This window comes from Chiroxiphia lanceolata, chromosome 9 (assembly GCF_009829145.1).
Source record: "Chiroxiphia lanceolata isolate bChiLan1 chromosome 9, bChiLan1.pri, whole genome shotgun sequence".
Taxonomy (NCBI): Eukaryota; Metazoa; Chordata; class Aves; order Passeriformes; family Pipridae; genus Chiroxiphia; species Chiroxiphia lanceolata.
The window spans coordinates 11,022,541-11,040,867 of NC_045645.1; the positions used below are offsets into that span (position 1 = coordinate 11,022,541).

Here is an 18,327-nt window from a genome sequence, read left to right on the forward strand (position 1 = left end):
TATGCAGAGATATAAAACCTATGAGGGGAATGAGGCTTTTTAGCTTCCTGAGGTTTGGGTTTGAGTACAGTTCTTACAACATCTATCACATGTGGCTTTTAGCAAATCTTCAACAAGTTAAATTAAGATTTGCAATAAATACATGTTTTTACCAGAAAATTGAACATCTTGCCAGCTGGTGGTCTCATGGAAGAGTATTTTAAAAATAAATTATTTATGAAGTGTAAGCTAAGGCTTTAATACAATATTTATGCAATGCACTTCAAGGACAGTGCAAAGCAATTTACCATTTTAAGTAACAACATACATGTTTTAATCATAAAGTAGCCATTAATAAAAAGGGCCTTTTGCTGTGATGGAAGCCTCATAACACTGATCTATATAAAGCTCAACATTCAGCACGAGAAAAATCATTAATTTCCAATATCAGGCTGCCATGTTCATTAAAACACAGTGTTTACAAAATAAATCAGTAAGTTAACTTCTGTTGATAGGTGTTTCTTGCAAGATGTAAATGTTTTTGTGAGTTAATGGTGAAAGGGTTTAGTTCCTTGGGAAATTGTGTTGATTTTCAAGAAATGAACATAGTATCCCTGGATGAGTTTTGGGTGGAATTGGAGAAGCACTATCTGACCTTCAAACCGTAGGGCAGAACTTGGAAGTTCCTGCAGAGCAAACACTTGTGCTCACCTTGAGAAATCCTTTGGTTTTCACATTCTGGGGCTGATTCCCTCAGGTGTATCCAAAGCATAGGACAGTTTCTGTTTTGCATAATAATGCTGAAACCCAGCCTTAGGGAGAATATGTGCTCGTTTCCCTGACCATTTGTCTAACCTTGCCTTTTTTACAAAGGAAGATGTTGCATTCATTATGTTTAGCTGTGTGATAAAATCACAAAATAGCAGGAGAGTGTCCTTCATTCCTGTGTCTGTGAAGAGGGAGTGAGGAGCTCTCTGCACCAATGTGGGAACCAGTTAGCAACCACTTCATTCCTTTATCTCCTGCACTGCACCTGCTGGAGTCTCTTGGAAGGGTTTGGCTTCAGAAGGGAAACAAAGCACCTCACTCCCTACCCAGAAGCTGCTCCACAGTGTTGTGTGCTGTGGATGGGCTTTGCTTTCTGCTACCCCATATCTTACCAGTGTCCCTGAACATGGGGAAATGGGGATGGTGACTTTGTTCCAACAAAAGTTTGGGGAATTTGATTTGTTTTAATGAGAGTTCAGTGTTAGATGTGGGAAGAGCACTCTAAATCAGCTCAGCTTTCCTCTGCTGAATTTAAATCAATCAGGATAATGTAGATCCACCTACTAGGGAAGTGATATCGAGCACTGGCCAAACTGCAGCTGGAATGGTCTTGGTTAGTGGAAGATTCCTTCCTACAGATCCCACAGCGTTGACATTGGTGGTGAGGCACCATCCCTGCACAGACTTCCTGCCAGGAGCCCTCAAGTGCCACAGGACCACACCTTGCACAAACTCAACTCAAGGTGTATTTATAATATTGCTCCAGGGTTCTGCCCCATAAGGGAGTGGGCTCAGCTGCTGAAACTGCAGCCTGTCACCCAAAAGGAGGGAATTTGTGTGAGTACCTCATATGGACAGTGTGTGCTTCCAGGAGACACATCAGAACTCACTCCAGCTGACAGGGAGGAATTTGAAGCAGTGGGTTTAGCTGGGTTGTGGATTAAGGAACTCGAACTTGTCAGATAACCCAGGTAGGAGTAGGTTGAAGGGAGATTGTACATGCTCAAACTCTCCTCCTAAAATGAAAACAAAACCAAAAACCTGACAGGTCTGAAGTCATTCTAGTGGAATTTCCTTTTCTGTTCTCAAGCTTGTCTAAGTCCATGTCTGTCTGCTCAAGGTTTGTTTAGCTCAAATACAAGGATGTATTTTAGTGCCTGCACATTCCCCTTGCAAAGAGAGATAATGGCATTTTTCTCATGTATCTCTCCTAAAAGATTAGCAGGCTTTGAATCATCATTTCTTTCTAACCAAAGCAAAATGTCCCAAGATAAAATTAGCAAAAATTTCTTACTGTAACAAAAGTAAATACAGAGTTTTACAGTTTAAAAGAGACAGAAGAGACTTTTTTTTCTTTTTTACTCTCTAGTGAAATCATTATTGTTTCCAATCAGAGGGAACTATAGATTGATAGTTACAACTAGACTTGTTTTTTGGAAGTAGCTTTAAATTTCATGCCATTGGAAATACTTACGGATATTACCTGAGAACAACTTCTTTAGTGGATATATTTCTTTATTCTGATAAATACACTTTTAAACATCACTTTTTAAACTTCTTTCCATTTGAAAATATATTTACTGTGATCAGAGTGGTGCTTGTGGTTCCAGGGAGTACACTCCTCCTGGTTTCAGTTTCACTTAACATATGACCTTGTTGATAAGGGAGAGCCTCACATCTGACCTTTAGGATCTTCCGCAAACCTTTCCCACATCAAGGCGTGGGTTCACATCTGAAAATTCCCAGGCCTTTGACTTTTTATGTTTCTCAGAGCAGACCAACCTTTCAGGGAATCCACATAAGTTGTTTGTGGTCCCTTCTGTCCATTGTGAATTTACTGATTAAGTTTGTGAAGGTAGAGTGTCTTATGTAGAGATACTACAAAATTTATTGATCCCATTAATTTGCCCAACAAGAGTAGAAGATGACTTCTGTTCAAAACCACTCTGAAAGTGTTGTGTACTACAGGCATTAGCATTTATCTGCTGTTGTGGAAGCACATGATGAGTATCTCTTTGTGGTATTATAAAACCTAGAAAGACATTAACAATTCCGTTAAAATTTCATGTCCTATAGACCTCTTTGGGTATTGGAGCGTACATTCCATTTGGAGGAAAATGCCTGATAAATTTTCACCACAGCCTTCTACTTCAGGGGCTACTTAAGGGACCAAATAATGATTTTTTTTCTATGGAATGATAATATTTTATGCCATGTCTTTTTTGGGTCGAAGATGTTGAGCGTTGCAGGTACTGCAGAATAGGTGTTACTGAGCTAGTTGGGATTTAATTTACAGCCCCAGCACTTTGCAACTGTAACTCTTCCCTTAATTCCATGAATTTGGGGACTGCAGGCTTGATGTTTTTGCGTTCCTGGACACTTTTGAATGTCCTGAAAAGAAGGATCTATATAACTGGGAGACTAGATGTTCTTTTCTAATACTCTTTCATTTGTAGTACTTATTAATAAATTGATAATACAGAAAACATGTTATTTATAGGAATAGTTATATTCCTGCATGTCCCACTGTCTCCTTCCAAATACAAAGCTAATAATGGTACTGTATATCTCACTTTTTACACTTAAATAGAGTCTGCTTAGGTTTTGTGTTTTGTCAGAAGTGGTCAGTTTTATTACTTGAAAGTTCTGTTCATTTATTTGCATTTAGGCTGAAAATGGGAGATTGAGTCTGGGGTGAGAGAATTAAATAAGTATTAACTTAATGCTGCAGCAGCTGTGAAGGGAATGGTCAATCCATTTGTTCTGCCAGTCTTCTATCTCTTCCAAGGCCTTTGATGCCAGATGCTCTGGAGTATATGAGGGATTTCCTTGAAGGCTGAGAGAAAAGGATGATGATTTTTTTTTTTCAGGTCAGATTGTAGCTGCCAGTTCTTCATAAACCTGGATTGCAGCAAGAAGCTTTGAAATACTCTGCAAATAGTAGAGAATAATAGGTAAAGGGATTCTCTTAAGTATGAGATACCTTTATCTGTCTTTCTTTGGTCTTTTGCTCTCCCCAGTAAATTACAACACGTTACGATTTCAAACAAAATTGAAAGGATGAATCAGAGGATATTTACACTTACATGCTGTCAAAATCCATGGAATTTACAAGTGAAGAGTGTTCCAAATATGCTAACATTTTTCTGGCCTCCTCTCATTCCAGTCTGTCCAAGAGCTGTAGCAACTGTAAAGGAGCTGAAACTGGCCCAGTGCAAAGAGGTTTTTGGGTCTCTCCTTCCTCGGAGCTTCGGGCATTATTTCCTAATACATAATTCAGCAGTAAGAAGTTAGAAGGAATTTTTCTCAGAAAAGATACACATTCCTGTGATTTTTATTTTATTTTATACTTTTTCCATCTTGAGGTCACTGAGTCACATGAATAGTTGAGGTTAGAAGGGCCGTCTTGAAATTATCTAGTCCACTTCTCCCTGCTCAAAGGAGGGTTGGCTGCAGCAGGTTGTTCAGGGCTGTGTCCAGTTGAGTTTTGAGTATTTCCAATCATGGAGACTCCAAAATCTGCCCGGGCAACCTGTTCCAGTGTCTTGAGCACTTTTCCCCAATAAAAACATTTTCATTTGGTTTAAGTGCAGTTTCCTGTATTTCAGTTTGTGTGTCACCAGTTGTAGTGTCACTGAGTGCCTCTGAGAAGAGTCTTGCTGCATCACCTTTGCTCCTTCCCTCCCACCAGATGTTGATACACACATGGATAAGATCTGCCCCCACCACCTCCAAGCCTTCTCTTCGCTGTCTAGTCTGGGATATTCTTCCTCTTTCCAGTAGCTGTTCTTAATAGGCTGAACTTGGGTGGCTCAAGTTTCTTCACAGCGTTTCCTGGGTGACATTTCCCATTCCTCTTCCGCTGGGAAAGGGACCATCATTCACTCTGCTTATCATCAGGTTGAGTCCTGCTGGCAGGTGGTTCCTCTCCACTTCTGCCTCCTCTCTGCTGCAAGAAGTGTGCTGTCCTTTCATCTGTCATAGCTTAGACAACTCATGGTAGAAGTTTAGATCTTTCAAAAAATAATTGTTCAGAAATTTCCTACTGTCCACTTGTAGAGTTCTGGTCTCAGACTCTGCCTGTCTCGGGAATCACATTTTCTTCTACTCTGGCAACACTGCAGACTTGTGAACTTTCTGGTATGAAAACTATGAGCTTTTCCTTTGAATTTATATTTTTAAATGTTGTAGAAACTTTGAACCTGTTGTGATTGTTTAATATTCAAATTTCTGAGATATCATCCTTTTTCTTATTTTTCATACAGTTCTAAAAAAAAAGGAAAGAAAAAAAAGACATTTCTCAGAATTATGCTGGGTCATTTCTTCTTTTTACTTTCTTTTTACCTTTTTTTCTTCCTCCCCCAGACTTGATTTGTTCTTCATCTTCTTTTTTTTGACTTTAGCCTCTCGCTGAGATAACTTTTAAAACAGTGCTGTCTGCTTTATGAGTCAGGATTCACAAAAACAGAAGGACTATTTCAAACAATTTGCCGACACCCTCCAAGTCAGAGGCAGTTGGACTCCTTAAAATTAATGTTGAAGTAGCTTGAAGAGTATCTTAGAACCAATCATGATTTTATAATTTCCTGTAATGGAGAGCCCACTTCAGACTTACAGGTTGTTGATTGTTAGTTGCTGTCATGTCTCAAAATGAATGAATTAATTTAAGAACACACTTTATTTTTCATCTGAAGGTTGACTTCCTCCTCCTGCCTGGCAGACGGAGGGACACGCTTGACCTGCACACACTGAAATTTTCTGTGTTCCAAAAAAATGCTGAGCTGCTTGAGATTTCTCCCCAAAACACTTGGGCAAACTGTCAAACTTCTCAATCCTTGTAATTGCTTGCCTGACTCATTTTTGAACCTTTCACAGTGCATCAGTATCTTCTCAGTACGGATGTTAGAGCTGGATACTGTGTGAATGTGGTGGGGAAGAAGCTTGGCTGGGAGATTCGAAAGTGTTCTTTCAGTAACTGATAAGGTTATTTTTGGTCTGTCATTTCTTTCAGTTCTGAAAAAGGGCTAATTATTTCTTTGAAGAGGAGTTTTATTATGTGAATTATTAAAAAATATCCAGTAAAAAAAAATTCTTTTAGGTAATAATCTGTAATTAATACAAGCTAAAATACCTGTACAATCTTAGTGTATTGTACCAACCCAAAAAATCTCTGAAAGTATATCAGTCGTTCTGTCATTTGCATTGATAATCATTGTATTTAGAGAAACTCTGAGGAATATTGTGCTCTAAAGTGCCAGAAATGTAAATTATCAGCTTATTGAATTTATGATTTGCAACAAATAACAAGGTCGGGTAGCTGAGTTTGGATGCAAGTACATTGCAACTAGATACTTAGTAAGACATCCAAGTACATATTGTACACCTTGAGTAAGACATCAAATGTATGTGCTGTGTACCCAGAGGCCTGTCAGCAGTGAGCAGTGAACCAGGCACTCAGGGAGATGTTTGTTCTGCACTGGTTCACTGAAATCCGGGGAAGAAAACTCACTCACGGCCACCATGACGTGTCTAATGATCCAGTGATGCAGAATGCTTCCTTTTCTTTTTCTTTTGACCTTTAACCAGGAAAGCTTGTCATTTATCCATGGAGCAGCTCTCTTTCCTTGGGCCGAGAAGGGAAGCAGCCTCTGTTGAAGTTGGCACCAATGGTCTGCTGACCAATTTACTGTTCAACTTAATCAACCAGGACCTGCCTGCACACAGGTTGCTTGATTTTGCCAATATTTAGCAGCTTAATATGTCTGCCTGAACTACTTACACATTAGGTGGAGATGTAGTTCAGCCAAAGACATTGGCTGTGTGGGACACTGGGATGGAAAGGACCCAAAGTAGATTGCCTCAAGCTCCTGTGGCAGCTCTTGTAGACAGAGATGGATTTTGATCTGAAGAAAGCTAAGGTGGTTTTGTTTAACCAACTGTTTTTCTCACTTTTATGTTATCTAGCCTATAATATCACATTTTGGTTTGATTTTCCTCAGTGCAAATGCTAAAGTCTTTAACCGCCAAACAGGAAATTTTGTGGAGGGTATTTGCAGGTTAAAAACCCCCCAGATCTCACTGTTTCTATATCCTTTATCCACCTTGCATTCAGTCCTAAGAAAAAATTAGTATTATATTTTATAGACTGCATCATTATCCTGCTTCCTTTGATCTTAGCACTATTTTGGCTATTCAGCTGGATTAAAAATTCTAGAAAAGCAGCCATATACATCTCAGTTAAATGTGAGTATTGTATGTAACTGAGAGGGATGTTTGACAATGTGTTGTGTATGAGATAGGGTTGGGATGATGTATATTATTAATATTATTTGTAGACTCTTGGCATTGTGAGATTATTATAAAATACAAAAATTGGAGTTTGTCTCCATGCTTTGTAAAGAACAAAACATCAAAGGGGAAAATCCCTTACATTGCCTATTACAAGATCCATCTGAATGGACGGTGCTTCTTTTTACTGAGATCCTGTTTCCTTTGATGCTTATTTAGCACTGTTTTATTTAACTAGATAACTTCTGCAGTGCATGTTCTATATCCCTTATTTAACAGTTTTTTGGATGGTCTTTTAAACCAGAAGGCATTTAGATTGTCCAGTCTGGGGGGCTATGAAATGGGGATGGGATGTACCATCCAGCTGGGTTTCTTTCTGAGGCTGCTGGGACTTCAGCAAGGGATTGATATACCCAAATTCAGGTTTGCTTCTGTCAAGTTAGTGAAGAACAGGGACATCTCCCTTGGATTTTATTCCTTTTGAATTTTTAAGCACTTACACAGCCACATATAAGTGCATGTGAAGTGCAGCCCTCTTCTGCATGATAGATGAAAAGCTGTTTGGATGAGTGTATCACAGCTCAGTCAGCTGGGCCCCTGCTGGGCTTGGCTTTGTTGTTTTAAAAAGGGCTACATCCTAAAGTACCTCATTCTGTTAAATATTAGTAAGCCAGTACAGTGTATTTTGATCACTAAAGTTGACTGAAAATACATTATCTGCCTTGTGTGTTGTGTTTTGTAAATAGCTGGTTCCTGTGGGAACCACTTAAAAAGGTAGAGGGTCCTTGGTAGCCCAGAAATTCTTCAAGCAAAGCTTGATTATAGCAAATTCTAATACAAGTCTTCGAAGAAGGATAAAAGCAGAGGAAGAGATTCAGACAGCTTTTTCCTTTTGTAAACTCGCTGCTTTACAGGGGAAAAAAGTAACTGGAAATAGCCTGTCTCGTCCCAAATGAAAGGTTGTGGATTAAGGCATTGCATTAGTGAGACAGCTGCACGAATGTGAAACAGAAAGTCCTCCAGCTTCAGCCATTATGGGTTTGTTTGGTTAGGTCTAATTTTGGAAGTCATTATAGCAAAGGTAAATGACTTGCACAGGAGACTACTGTAAACAAAGGACTCGATACATTTACTTTGGCAGGAGCCTTGAGGAGTTTCGGGCCTTTCAGTGCCTCCTTTATGCAGCCTCCTGCCCTGCTCTCACTACCCGGCTCTGTGCAGGCAGCTCTCACTTCCCTCCCTTCCCCTCCCACAGCTTCTTTTTCCCCTGACAGGTTGGATTTAGGGGTGGCAGCACCTGCTCTGAATTGCTGGTGTGTAGCTGTGCAATACCTTTATGTTTGTAGTATCTGTCCCTTGATTTCTAAAGCTGCTGTGTTTTGCTCAAGTAAGAATCTGTTCCCTCCCTCCCAGTCTGGTACCGGAATGCAGTTTCAAACACTTCACTTTTAATTGTGGCTCCTCACTGGTTACTTTTTGTATGTTTTATCATTTAATAACTTTACATTTACAGATTCTAATACTGATGCTTAGCTGAGTTTTCTAGTTTCTCAGTGAAGATTAAACCATGAGAATTATAATTCCCTTCCCAGGTCTCTACCCGTGTGGTTCAGTGTCCATTCCACATACTTTTTCCCACTTGTGTAAGTGGAGAGGCAAATTCTGTGATGCCAAGAGTGGCCAGGCAGATCTTGCTCCTTCCCTTTTACAAAGCTCCTTGTGAACACACTGTATGGGTGTAGCAGAGCTTACATTGATCTCTAAAGCTGATCTCTAAATTGATCTCTATTTTTCTCCAATGTCTTAAAAAAAAGCCATAAAGATAATACAGAATTCTCTTAAAGAGAAACATTCTGCACTCCGAATTACTGGGAAAAAATGCAAAAGATATACCTTTTGAAAAAGATGGCACAATGTTTTGATTTTACAATACATAATTAATGAAGTATAAAATTGATAAAATACAGACTTTTTTTCCTGTGAGGAGGTCATGTAATGTCATCACATCCTTCTGTATAAGCTTAGTGGTGAAGTTTGGTTATTGCCCCCAATATTTGAATATAAACCAAAGTTAAGTGCAAAAATTTGGGCTATATAGACTTGTCTTAAATTTCCAGTGTGAGATTCAGCCTGAAATTTCAGGCTCAGTGGTGTGTGACTGTCAATAGAATAGAAATTCTTAGAGAAATGAACTTCATACCATGAATTTGTGTGTGCTGTGTGATCCCTAAGTGCTCCATACACTGCATTCCTCAGGAAGTAGGCAGAAGGGGAATGTGAATTCTTAAACTGAAGAACCAACATCATTTACAGCAAAGTGATATGAAAAACTGAAGACCTGTGAATTTAAATACCATAATCTTTTCATCCAACAGGCATTAAACAGCATTTCTAGAAGTTCACACTCATGGGCATTAGTGTATTCCTGATATGTTACGATGTGCTACTCCTCTTAATTAATGTCTGTTGTGGAGGATTGTTGTGTCCTTTCTAAACATCAGAATGTGCTTTAGGTGTAACATTCACGATAGAATCGACCCTGAAAATAGGATTGTATTTTAAAAAGGAGTTCTGCCGACTCTGCCCAGATGTGTTGAATTTAGTAAATGGTACAGATAATGTACCAAAAGCCCCGGCACTGGCAAGGAGATCTCTGGGAGCTCCCACTGAGCTTTTCTCTGCCTCCCACCCCCAAACCTTTAGATAAATAGTGAAGTGTGTGCATTCCCAGGAGCTGTTGGTCTCACTGGCTGGGGTTATCAGCAGGCTGAGAGGAGGCTCTCAGGGTTGTCCTTAAATTCTGATAGTTTAATGAATTTAGATTTGTTCTTCTAAAGTCTGAGCAGCCTCTATCACCATGATTTAATTATTGGAACAGCATTTCACAAGACAGAACTGGATGTGTGTTATGGCAGTGGAGGGAAATGCAGGCAGGACCTGCCCCTGGGCTCCCCAGTGACAGGGCTGGGAGGGAGGGGTTGTGTTCTCTGCCTTCTTCACGCTGCACAAGGCCAGAGAAGGCTCAAAAAGACATTATTTAAGTCTGTGAGGAAATACAGCTGCAACAGGAGGAATTTGCTGCTTAAGCCAGTTTCTTTTTCAGAGTTTCTGTTGCTATAGCCACATTTTTCCTAGTAGTAAGTGCTGGAAGGGATGGAAATGGAAAAAAAAATTGGCCTGTTCCTTGTGCAACAGGTGCAGTGTTCATTTGTGAGCATGGACTGAGCCGAGTCTCCTTCCTATGCCCAGAGAGTGGCTCAGGCAGCCCAGGCAGCAACTGCCCCAGGAATCTGGGATTTCTGCATTTCATATCTCCTGGAAAGATGCCAAGCAGAATTTAATTGCTTGTGGTGAAATCTTTCTCTGTGGCAAGATAGGACATTGAATGCTTTTGAACTTCTAAATTGCTATGGGACAGCCTGATCCAGCCTGGTTGTGTTTAATGCACAGACAGATAATGAAAGATCCTTCTCCATCCCACTGAGTTCTTTGATGCACTTCTTTGTTTTATGAATCCCAGGCTGACTTGAGGGAGAGGAAGGGAGTTCTTGTAATAACATACACGTTGGTTTTTCTGTTTAGTAAATTGACAGGTGTTTGGTTTTTCTTGTGTCTGCCCAGGAAACCACGTCTTGTCTCCTGGAGAGGCCGTTGGAAAAGGTCTAACACCAGAAGCTGCCAAAGATCTGGGTCTCCCCGAAGGGATTGCAGTGGCAGCATCTCTCATTGATGCACATGCTGGAGGACTAGGTACTCACTCATGTGTTTACTATTCTTGGAGTTGGGAATGTACTGAATTAACCTTAGAAAGCTGTTTTTCTCACAGCCTGTTTTTATCCAACTGATGCTATTCTTAAAAAAAATAAAGTCATCGCAATAACTGCTAATATTGTATGTCTGTTTATAGAAAGGAGCTATCACTGTTATTTGTCTTTTCAGCTGAGTTTCCCAGTTCTTGGGTTTATATTCGTATATATCCCAATAACTTCTGCTAGTTCCACTTTGAGTTCCAGAGCCCAAGTACCATTCTGTTGGAATGTCAACATGCTGAGAGTTTGCATCTTCTATCGCTCAAAACTTTGGGGATAGGCAAGAAAAATAAAAAAGTAACATTCCGAGGGAGAAGCCTCATATCTGAGGCTTGTTCATAGTTCATCTTTCTCCTTAGTTTTAGAAGTGATTCAGGCTTCAAGGCTTTAAGGCCTGATGCTTAGACTCTGTTTCTTTTCCAACATCCTATTCTGATGTGCCCAGTTACAACTGTGTTGAAATGTATTTGGTAGGTTCAGTGCCTTCATTTTCTTACTATGTAGTTTAGCCTTATCTTAATGCAGTCAATAACAAAGAGATTCAGTGTAACTTTTTCAGCAGGAAATTGAGGTTATTAGTTTCTTTGTTTAGAAAAAAGTCTTACCTCAGGAAGTTACAGTGTTATTGAAACAGTATTTTTCAATGGAAATCTATTGCTCATCAGAAGATTTTTCTCTAGGTTGAACTGAAATATGATTATCTGCTAAAATACCAGTTTTGTTTCAAATATTTTGTGCTGTTTTAAGTCTCATTTGTTCTTCTAGAAGCTGGAGTCTGGAACTTTTAAAATGTTTAAATCCCTTCACTTTGCTTCTGATCACTGTTTCTGATGAGGTTTAGTAATCATGCAGATTGCTTTTCTTACCACCTCAGAGGGATTAGATATAGATCTGATATCTATGTGCAAAAAGGAGGACTGAGCTTTAGTGTCATAGTTGTAGATGTGTTGTGCCCCTACTGTTGTGACTGACTTAAAAATCTATTCCTGTCAATTATTATCCCAACTGCATAAAAATGTGTTTAACTGTGTGCCTTGGCAGTTCTGTGTTCTTGGAAAAGGATGTCATAATAAACTGACCTGAAATAATGAACTTGCTGCGAAACTGGGTTGTCACAGAGCACCCAAAAATGTGGCAGTGGAGGGACCTTGTTTAATTGGCATCATGACGTGAGTACTGGATCCAGAGCGCAGAAAGTTTCATGTGTTGAAATCAGTTAATTGAATTTAAAGAAGAATAGAGAGCAACTGTCCGTTCCTTTTTTTATAGACTTCTGTAAAGAAACTCTAACATTAGAAATACGTAACTACTGACAGCCCTCAGAGAAGGGCTTCAGTGGATTGAGGCAGTCTGCTTATGCTAGTCCTGTTTATCCAAATATGTTTTCCCAGATGGCGCCACAAACATGAGCAGACTACTGAAATGATTGCCAGGGGAAGGAAAACACAACATCCAGGTTGTTGTTAGAGAGGGAGAGGGGAATCACAGAGGGAAGAGTCAGGAAGGCAGTGGGAGAACCCACATGGTGATCACACGATAGCTCTACAGTCTGGGACAAGAGGAAGACTGAAGATGGAACTCATCCTTGAGTCTGGGAAGGATCATAAATAGGTAGGGAAACTAGTAGAAAAGGAAGTAAAAATGAAAAGATTTTGATAACAGAAGTGACAACAGGAGAAGAAGGAGAACTGTAGAGTGCAAATGTATGTAAAGAGAATAAACAGTGTGGCTGCACATCTGAAATGCTGAATATAAATCCTTCATCCATAGCTGTTGATAACAAGAAATTTAAATATTTTTCCAGTCGAGTTTTACCTGCACTGTGTAGAATACAGAGCTGAAATTCCTGAAGGTAAAGCAGGAATGCAAAAAGGAGAAGAAACATAATATAATGAGGAAATTAAACTGTTCTGGTTAAAAGACACCAAGGATGGCAATGCACTAAATCATATTAATCTTTTAATAATGATTAAAATAGCACAGAAGAAAAGAGAGAAGAGATATTTGAAACAGTGAAGTAAAATGTGAAAATATTGGAAATAAATATATCTTGTAGTTGATGTAAAACATCTATTTAGGAAAGGCACTGATATATGTTTTAGTTCTTAACCCTTCTGTGTTCTGTATTGAAATACTGAAGTTTACAATTTGATGAAGGATATGATCTGTAGAGTAGTAGGCATTAGGTTAGTCTGGGGGACAACAACATCCAGTGGGTGTCATTCTTCTTATTTGTGAACACATTCTGCTGTTTTTTTAAAAAATAGTTTGTAACAGCAGAGTAATGAAAAGGGCTCTTTGGTGTCCTACAGGCTAAACCAGAATGACATGATGGACATCTTGTCTTTGGTGTTAATAATTTTTGATGTAGTTCACATCTACTTTTGGCTGGATATAAAGTGCAATTTTGTTGGGCAGACTTCAGTTCCTGAAGTTTATAAAGGCTTCACAGTTTTGAGTAAAATAAGGTACAGATAAAGAATTATTTAGTATTTGTGTTTGTGGAGGTCATGTGTGACTCCTGAATTGGTCCATCTGATACCTTTTATGGAAAAGTAAAAATCCAAGAGCTGAGTAGTTATGTCTTACATTTTGAGGTACTGTACCAATTGTAAAGTGTACAGATAAAAATGTGAGACTTTGGGACTGGCCTTATAAAAGTACTGTTTACATTGTACCTTTTCAAAAGACATCAGCATTGTTTCAACAAAAGTAGATAATTTATTATACAGTATCTAAAATACCTTGTCACCGTGGAGCAGATCCAGAAGTGCACATGCTAAACATTGCCTGCTTTCCTAAAAATCTCACCTATGTTTTGTGGGGTGCACAGATTTCTTGTTCTTAGTGTCTCTTAAGATACTTCAAAAGATGTTGAGTCACCCCTGGACTATGAAAAATTCCAACTAAGTTAGAGGTGAAAGTGACTTATAACAGCAATTATATTTAGCTAATAAAATATCAAAGCCTTAATTGTTATGAGAATATTCTGGACTTATTTGCTCTCTGACTTCAATTAATCATGAATAGGAAGACTCTTGTGACTCTAAACACTAGTAAAGCTACTCTCAAAAACTCCAAAAAGGCCCAGAATGCCTGTTTTGCAGAATGTATATTTTCTTAGTGATTAAAAAAATATCTAAACATGGAGTCATTAATTTTGTATTTTTTATGAAAATGCATTTATGACATGTGTTAACAGTTCAGTTTCATATATTTGGTCCCTCTCAAGTGTGAACAGTATTTTTAGCTCCTTTAGAAATTCTAATATACTGTTGCTTAGTACAGGAAATTGCCTTGTAGACAACTCTATCCAAAATTCCTAATATGAACTGATACATGTCATGTTGGAGCAGTGAAAAATAAAGCATATGAGGTAAAAGCCTTACTTTTAGCTTTCCCTTGTTCCTGACTCTTTGCCTGACAGCTGTGCAACCACATAATTAAAGGATAAAGGGGCATAAGGACAGATTATGATTCCTATGATTATTGAAGACTAAAATTTTAGCCCCTTAATTTTCTGATTATTTAGATGACTTCCAACCATGATAATACCAGGATAACCGTGGTGCTCAAAGTAAGACAACCCCCAAAAGAATGTTGCAGTGGTGACCTAAACAAGAAGGTGTTAATGAAATGTAGGATATGAACCAGCCACAGCACTTGGCATCCTTCACAGTGTCCAGCAAGTGCTTTCATGATCCTTCTACTGTGAGGGGAAAGGGGTTTTTTTGGCAGGATTGGCAAACTAGTATCCAGACTGAGCATTGCAGATGCAGATGCAATGAGCAGTCTGGTGACCAGTTTGCCAGTTGAGAAGTGATATTCAAGAGATAAAAAGACAACTAAGAGAATGTTACTTGTTGGACTGCTGCATTTTGCTGAGTGCAGCACAATGTGGTGCAAGAATGCAGCCTGGGAGAGGAGGAGGAGAGGGCAGGATTCCCACTGTAACCTCCCATGGAGTGAATCAAGCAGGATGTGATGTGTTCTGAGGCTTGGCCATAGGTTTTCCTGGCACCTCTCTGGCATCTCCTGGGTATATTTTCTGCTACAGCCTGATTGTTGCTGAGTTTGCCCTCTGTTCTGTCCTGTCCTGCACGCAGAGGCTCCTCAAAGCCAAGCTCAGTTCCTCTAAGGGAAGGAATAATCTCCCTTTGGATGGTTCTGACATGGACAGAAGAGCAGCAGCAGTGAAGACAACAAAGCTGGCAGCCTTCCAGTCTCCTGCCAAGTTACCCCTTTCTCCAACTCATCCCCTGACAAAACACATCATCTGGGATGTGCATGATAAACTGTGAACAAATAAACACATCTGCAGCCTGCCATTACAGCAGGGCACTCTTTACTCTGCGTGTCAGTGTGCTACCTAAGAGAATATAGTCAGGTTATAGGCAAAATAACACTGAAAAATCATGATGATAAACATGAACATAGAAGAAATCATCCTGTGTCCTTGTATCTGGAATAAAAATTTTAATCTGATGGATAAAATAATTTTCTTTATTGACTAAGTAGACTTTCTTGATTTGTGGCAGTTGTGTCAGATTATTTAGCAATCATTTGTGTGCAGAAGAGCTCTGTTTGGTGAGGGGTGGCTTGTTCTTCTTTAAAAGAGAATTTTAATTTTATTTTAATAGGAGTAATTGGAGCAGATGTGAAAGGACATAACCTGCCATGTGAGAACCAGCCGATTACGTCCCGAGTTGCAATGATCTGTGGAACATCTTCGTGCCACATGGGGGTAGGTTGTGTGTCCTAATTTGTACAGAATATACTAACTTATGTTTTTGAAGGGAAAAGTGACCTTTGTCCTTCTCACCCAGTTCCTTTCCCTTGAATTTTTTCTGGTAACTCTATCTTTTCCTTCAGATATTAATTATAAATTACTGTGCATTTGCTATTAGGCAAGAACTTTAATAGTAGTAGAAATCAATACTGAAAAATGACATGGAAAGTAAAAACCACGATGCCAGAGTGGCTTAAAGAGCAGCCTGAAATCTGAGCCAAAGACTCTGAGCCTGAGTTATCTGTGACAAGCCTGTCACTAATGTGTTGCAGAATAGTGGCTTTGGAGAAGGAGTGCACGTCTTCAGTCACAGCCCTTCTCCCCCACCTCTTCCCTGAATCAATATAAATCGTTCTTCCTCTGAAAATTGCCATGATGTATAGAATTATGATACTTATCATGACTAAAAAGAAGGAAAACCCCCAATAAGCAATTTTCACGTTGCTAATTTTTCTCAGTGAATTAATACAAAAGCTTTCTCTGAGATTGCAATTAAAATTTAGTGTCTGCTTTTGAAATTTATACCGTTTTAAAATGTATGAGTCTGAGAGCATTCCATTTAGATAAGTACCCTTTTCTGCCACATTTTTTATTTAAAACTCATTTTGGTCTTAAATTTAGACTGATTATAACTTGGATTTTTCCAAAAGGAGCAAATGGCACGGGGAGTGCTAGAGGTGTTAGAGAGGACTAACATGCTTCATGGAGAAAGCGGCAGGAGAGACAAAGAAAGGAGGCTGATAATAAAACATCAGGCTTAACAGTAAGTTAAGTTGTCTCTGTAGTGACAGCGTGAATCCGTGGTGATCTTGAGCATGAATAAATGGTGATCTTGTCACATGGATTGTCGTTCTGCAAAGCATTTTAGCACATGATTGAATTTAAAGACGTGAATAATCCCACTATTGTGAAACAGAGCATTGAACAAGAGCTTCAATCCTGTAGGCAAACTGGAATATATTTGGGGTCCTTCCTAAGCAAAAGTTTCAAACCTCAAACTCCATCACTTTTGACTTGCTCTGTCTCTGAACAATTCCACTGGTACCTCTGTGTCTGTCACAGGGCAGGTGGGGCACCTGCAGGTACCAGCCCTGGGGGAAGGAGTCACCCTTTGAGCCTGCCACTACTCTCATTATTTCCAGGGTTTTTGCTGGAGGTTTCTACCCTTTCAGTAGAAGCTGTTTGAGTGAACTTTTCCTAACCTGTTTCATTTAGCTGAGTTAGTTTAAATTGTTAAAATTAGTTGAGTTAATAGAGACATAATACTGGACTGAAATGAGCTGAGGAGCTCGCAGACAGTTTCCCCCAAAGGTCTAAGGGCAGCCTTGAGTAGCTGGCAATGGGCCACCTGGCTCCAGCTTATTCCTTTAGTACAACCAGCCCTGTAGGAGCACATGTATGTGGCTATTTATTAATTTTTAATATTTGTACATTAGTAAGTTCTAATTAGACCCAGTTCACAAGTATAGATTATTTTGCTTCCCAGACTAGAGCATGGCACATCAGCATTGACACTTCCACAGCACTTTTTGTGTGCATGCTCCACAACCATGAGAGATGTGGCTCCATTAAATATGCTAATAGAACAAAAGGGACTTGAGAAAGTCCATGTCAATGTCTGTCATTAAAGCAACCCCGAAGTCAAACACAGACTGCACAAGGTAGAACCTTTTAAGGCTCTTAATCATTTCAATGCAAACCTGGGAATAGATGCTTGTGCAGTTTTTGGCTAGATTTAAGTGGATCTTTATTTAAATGTAACTACTCAGCATTTTATAATCATTTCCTTAACTGCCTTCCTTCACTCATCTGCACAGAGGTATAACAATCTGTAGCCAGCAGACAATAAGTAAGTTCTAAACTTCTCTGGATTCAATCTGTGAAAGGACTTTGGTTTACTGTTCTTTTATCTATTACCTGCACAGGCTGCATGAAGTGAATGTACAGCACACAGAGCAGTTGTATTTGTGTTTTAATGAGACCTATATGCAGCTGCATTTGGCTGAAATTAGCTGTTCCTTTTTTTAATTAGGGCTATAAAATGAAAGTATATTATACTTGTGTTTTGATAGAAATATATATTTTCTCTCTCTGTGTGCACCAGGGGACCCTCAGGGCTACAGAGATTAATCATCGAGTTTAATTTAATGCAGTGGGAGAGAGACCTGTGTGGTCAGGCGGGCACTAAAAAGTGCCTTTGATGTGCCTCAGGTGCACTGAGCCCCAGTGAACCAGCAACAATAATACCTTTGTGAGATGATCAGAGAGGAGAGAGGGAGAAAATGGCCTGTGTGGAAACTCAAGGCCGTCCTTTGTTGTGGTTCTGGCAAATGAAGGAGCCAACTGTCAGGAGAAATTCAGCAAACAGAAAGCAGGGAGAAAGTATGGCTGGATTTCTTTCAAGGGACCGTAACAGGAAACTGTTCAAAATCATCTGCTAGGCCTTTCTTTTCCCCCCCTTCCTCCTTTTTTGTGAGGGCAGTGGTACTACTGTTGGGGGGTGTGTGTTGCTACAGTAGTTCCATTCTCTGCACCAAATACTCCATGAGTCACAGGAGCAGGTATTGCTTGAACACAGCATTTACTTTAAACTTTGAGAGAAACTACTCCTTGACCCAGTTTTCATTACCTCCAGGACTCTAGAGATCTTAAACAAAAGACTTTACTAACCATACCTTTGATATTTTAGAAAGT

General features: G+C 39.4%; 1 protein-coding gene across 12 annotated transcripts in view; it reads left to right on the plus strand.

Annotated features, from left to right (window-relative positions):
* The window catches only part of FGGY (FGGY carbohydrate kinase domain containing), a 149,832-nt gene that overhangs the window by 51,339 nt on the left and 80,166 nt on the right, over positions 1–18,327 (plus strand). For 11 of the 12 annotated variants that reach the window (XR_004358612.1, XM_032696825.1, XM_032696830.1 and 8 more), the window contains exons 7-8: positions 10,657–10,785; positions 15,485–15,588. Coding sequence is in view for 11 of the 12 variants with exons in the window: in XM_032696825.1 (XP_032552716.1) it covers positions 10,657–10,785; positions 15,485–15,588 (233 nt within the window). In the remaining variant the exon portion in view is untranslated. The remainder of the gene's footprint in view (positions 1–10,656; positions 10,786–15,484; positions 15,589–18,327) is intronic. The other variant, XM_032696827.1, reaches the window with a different exon arrangement.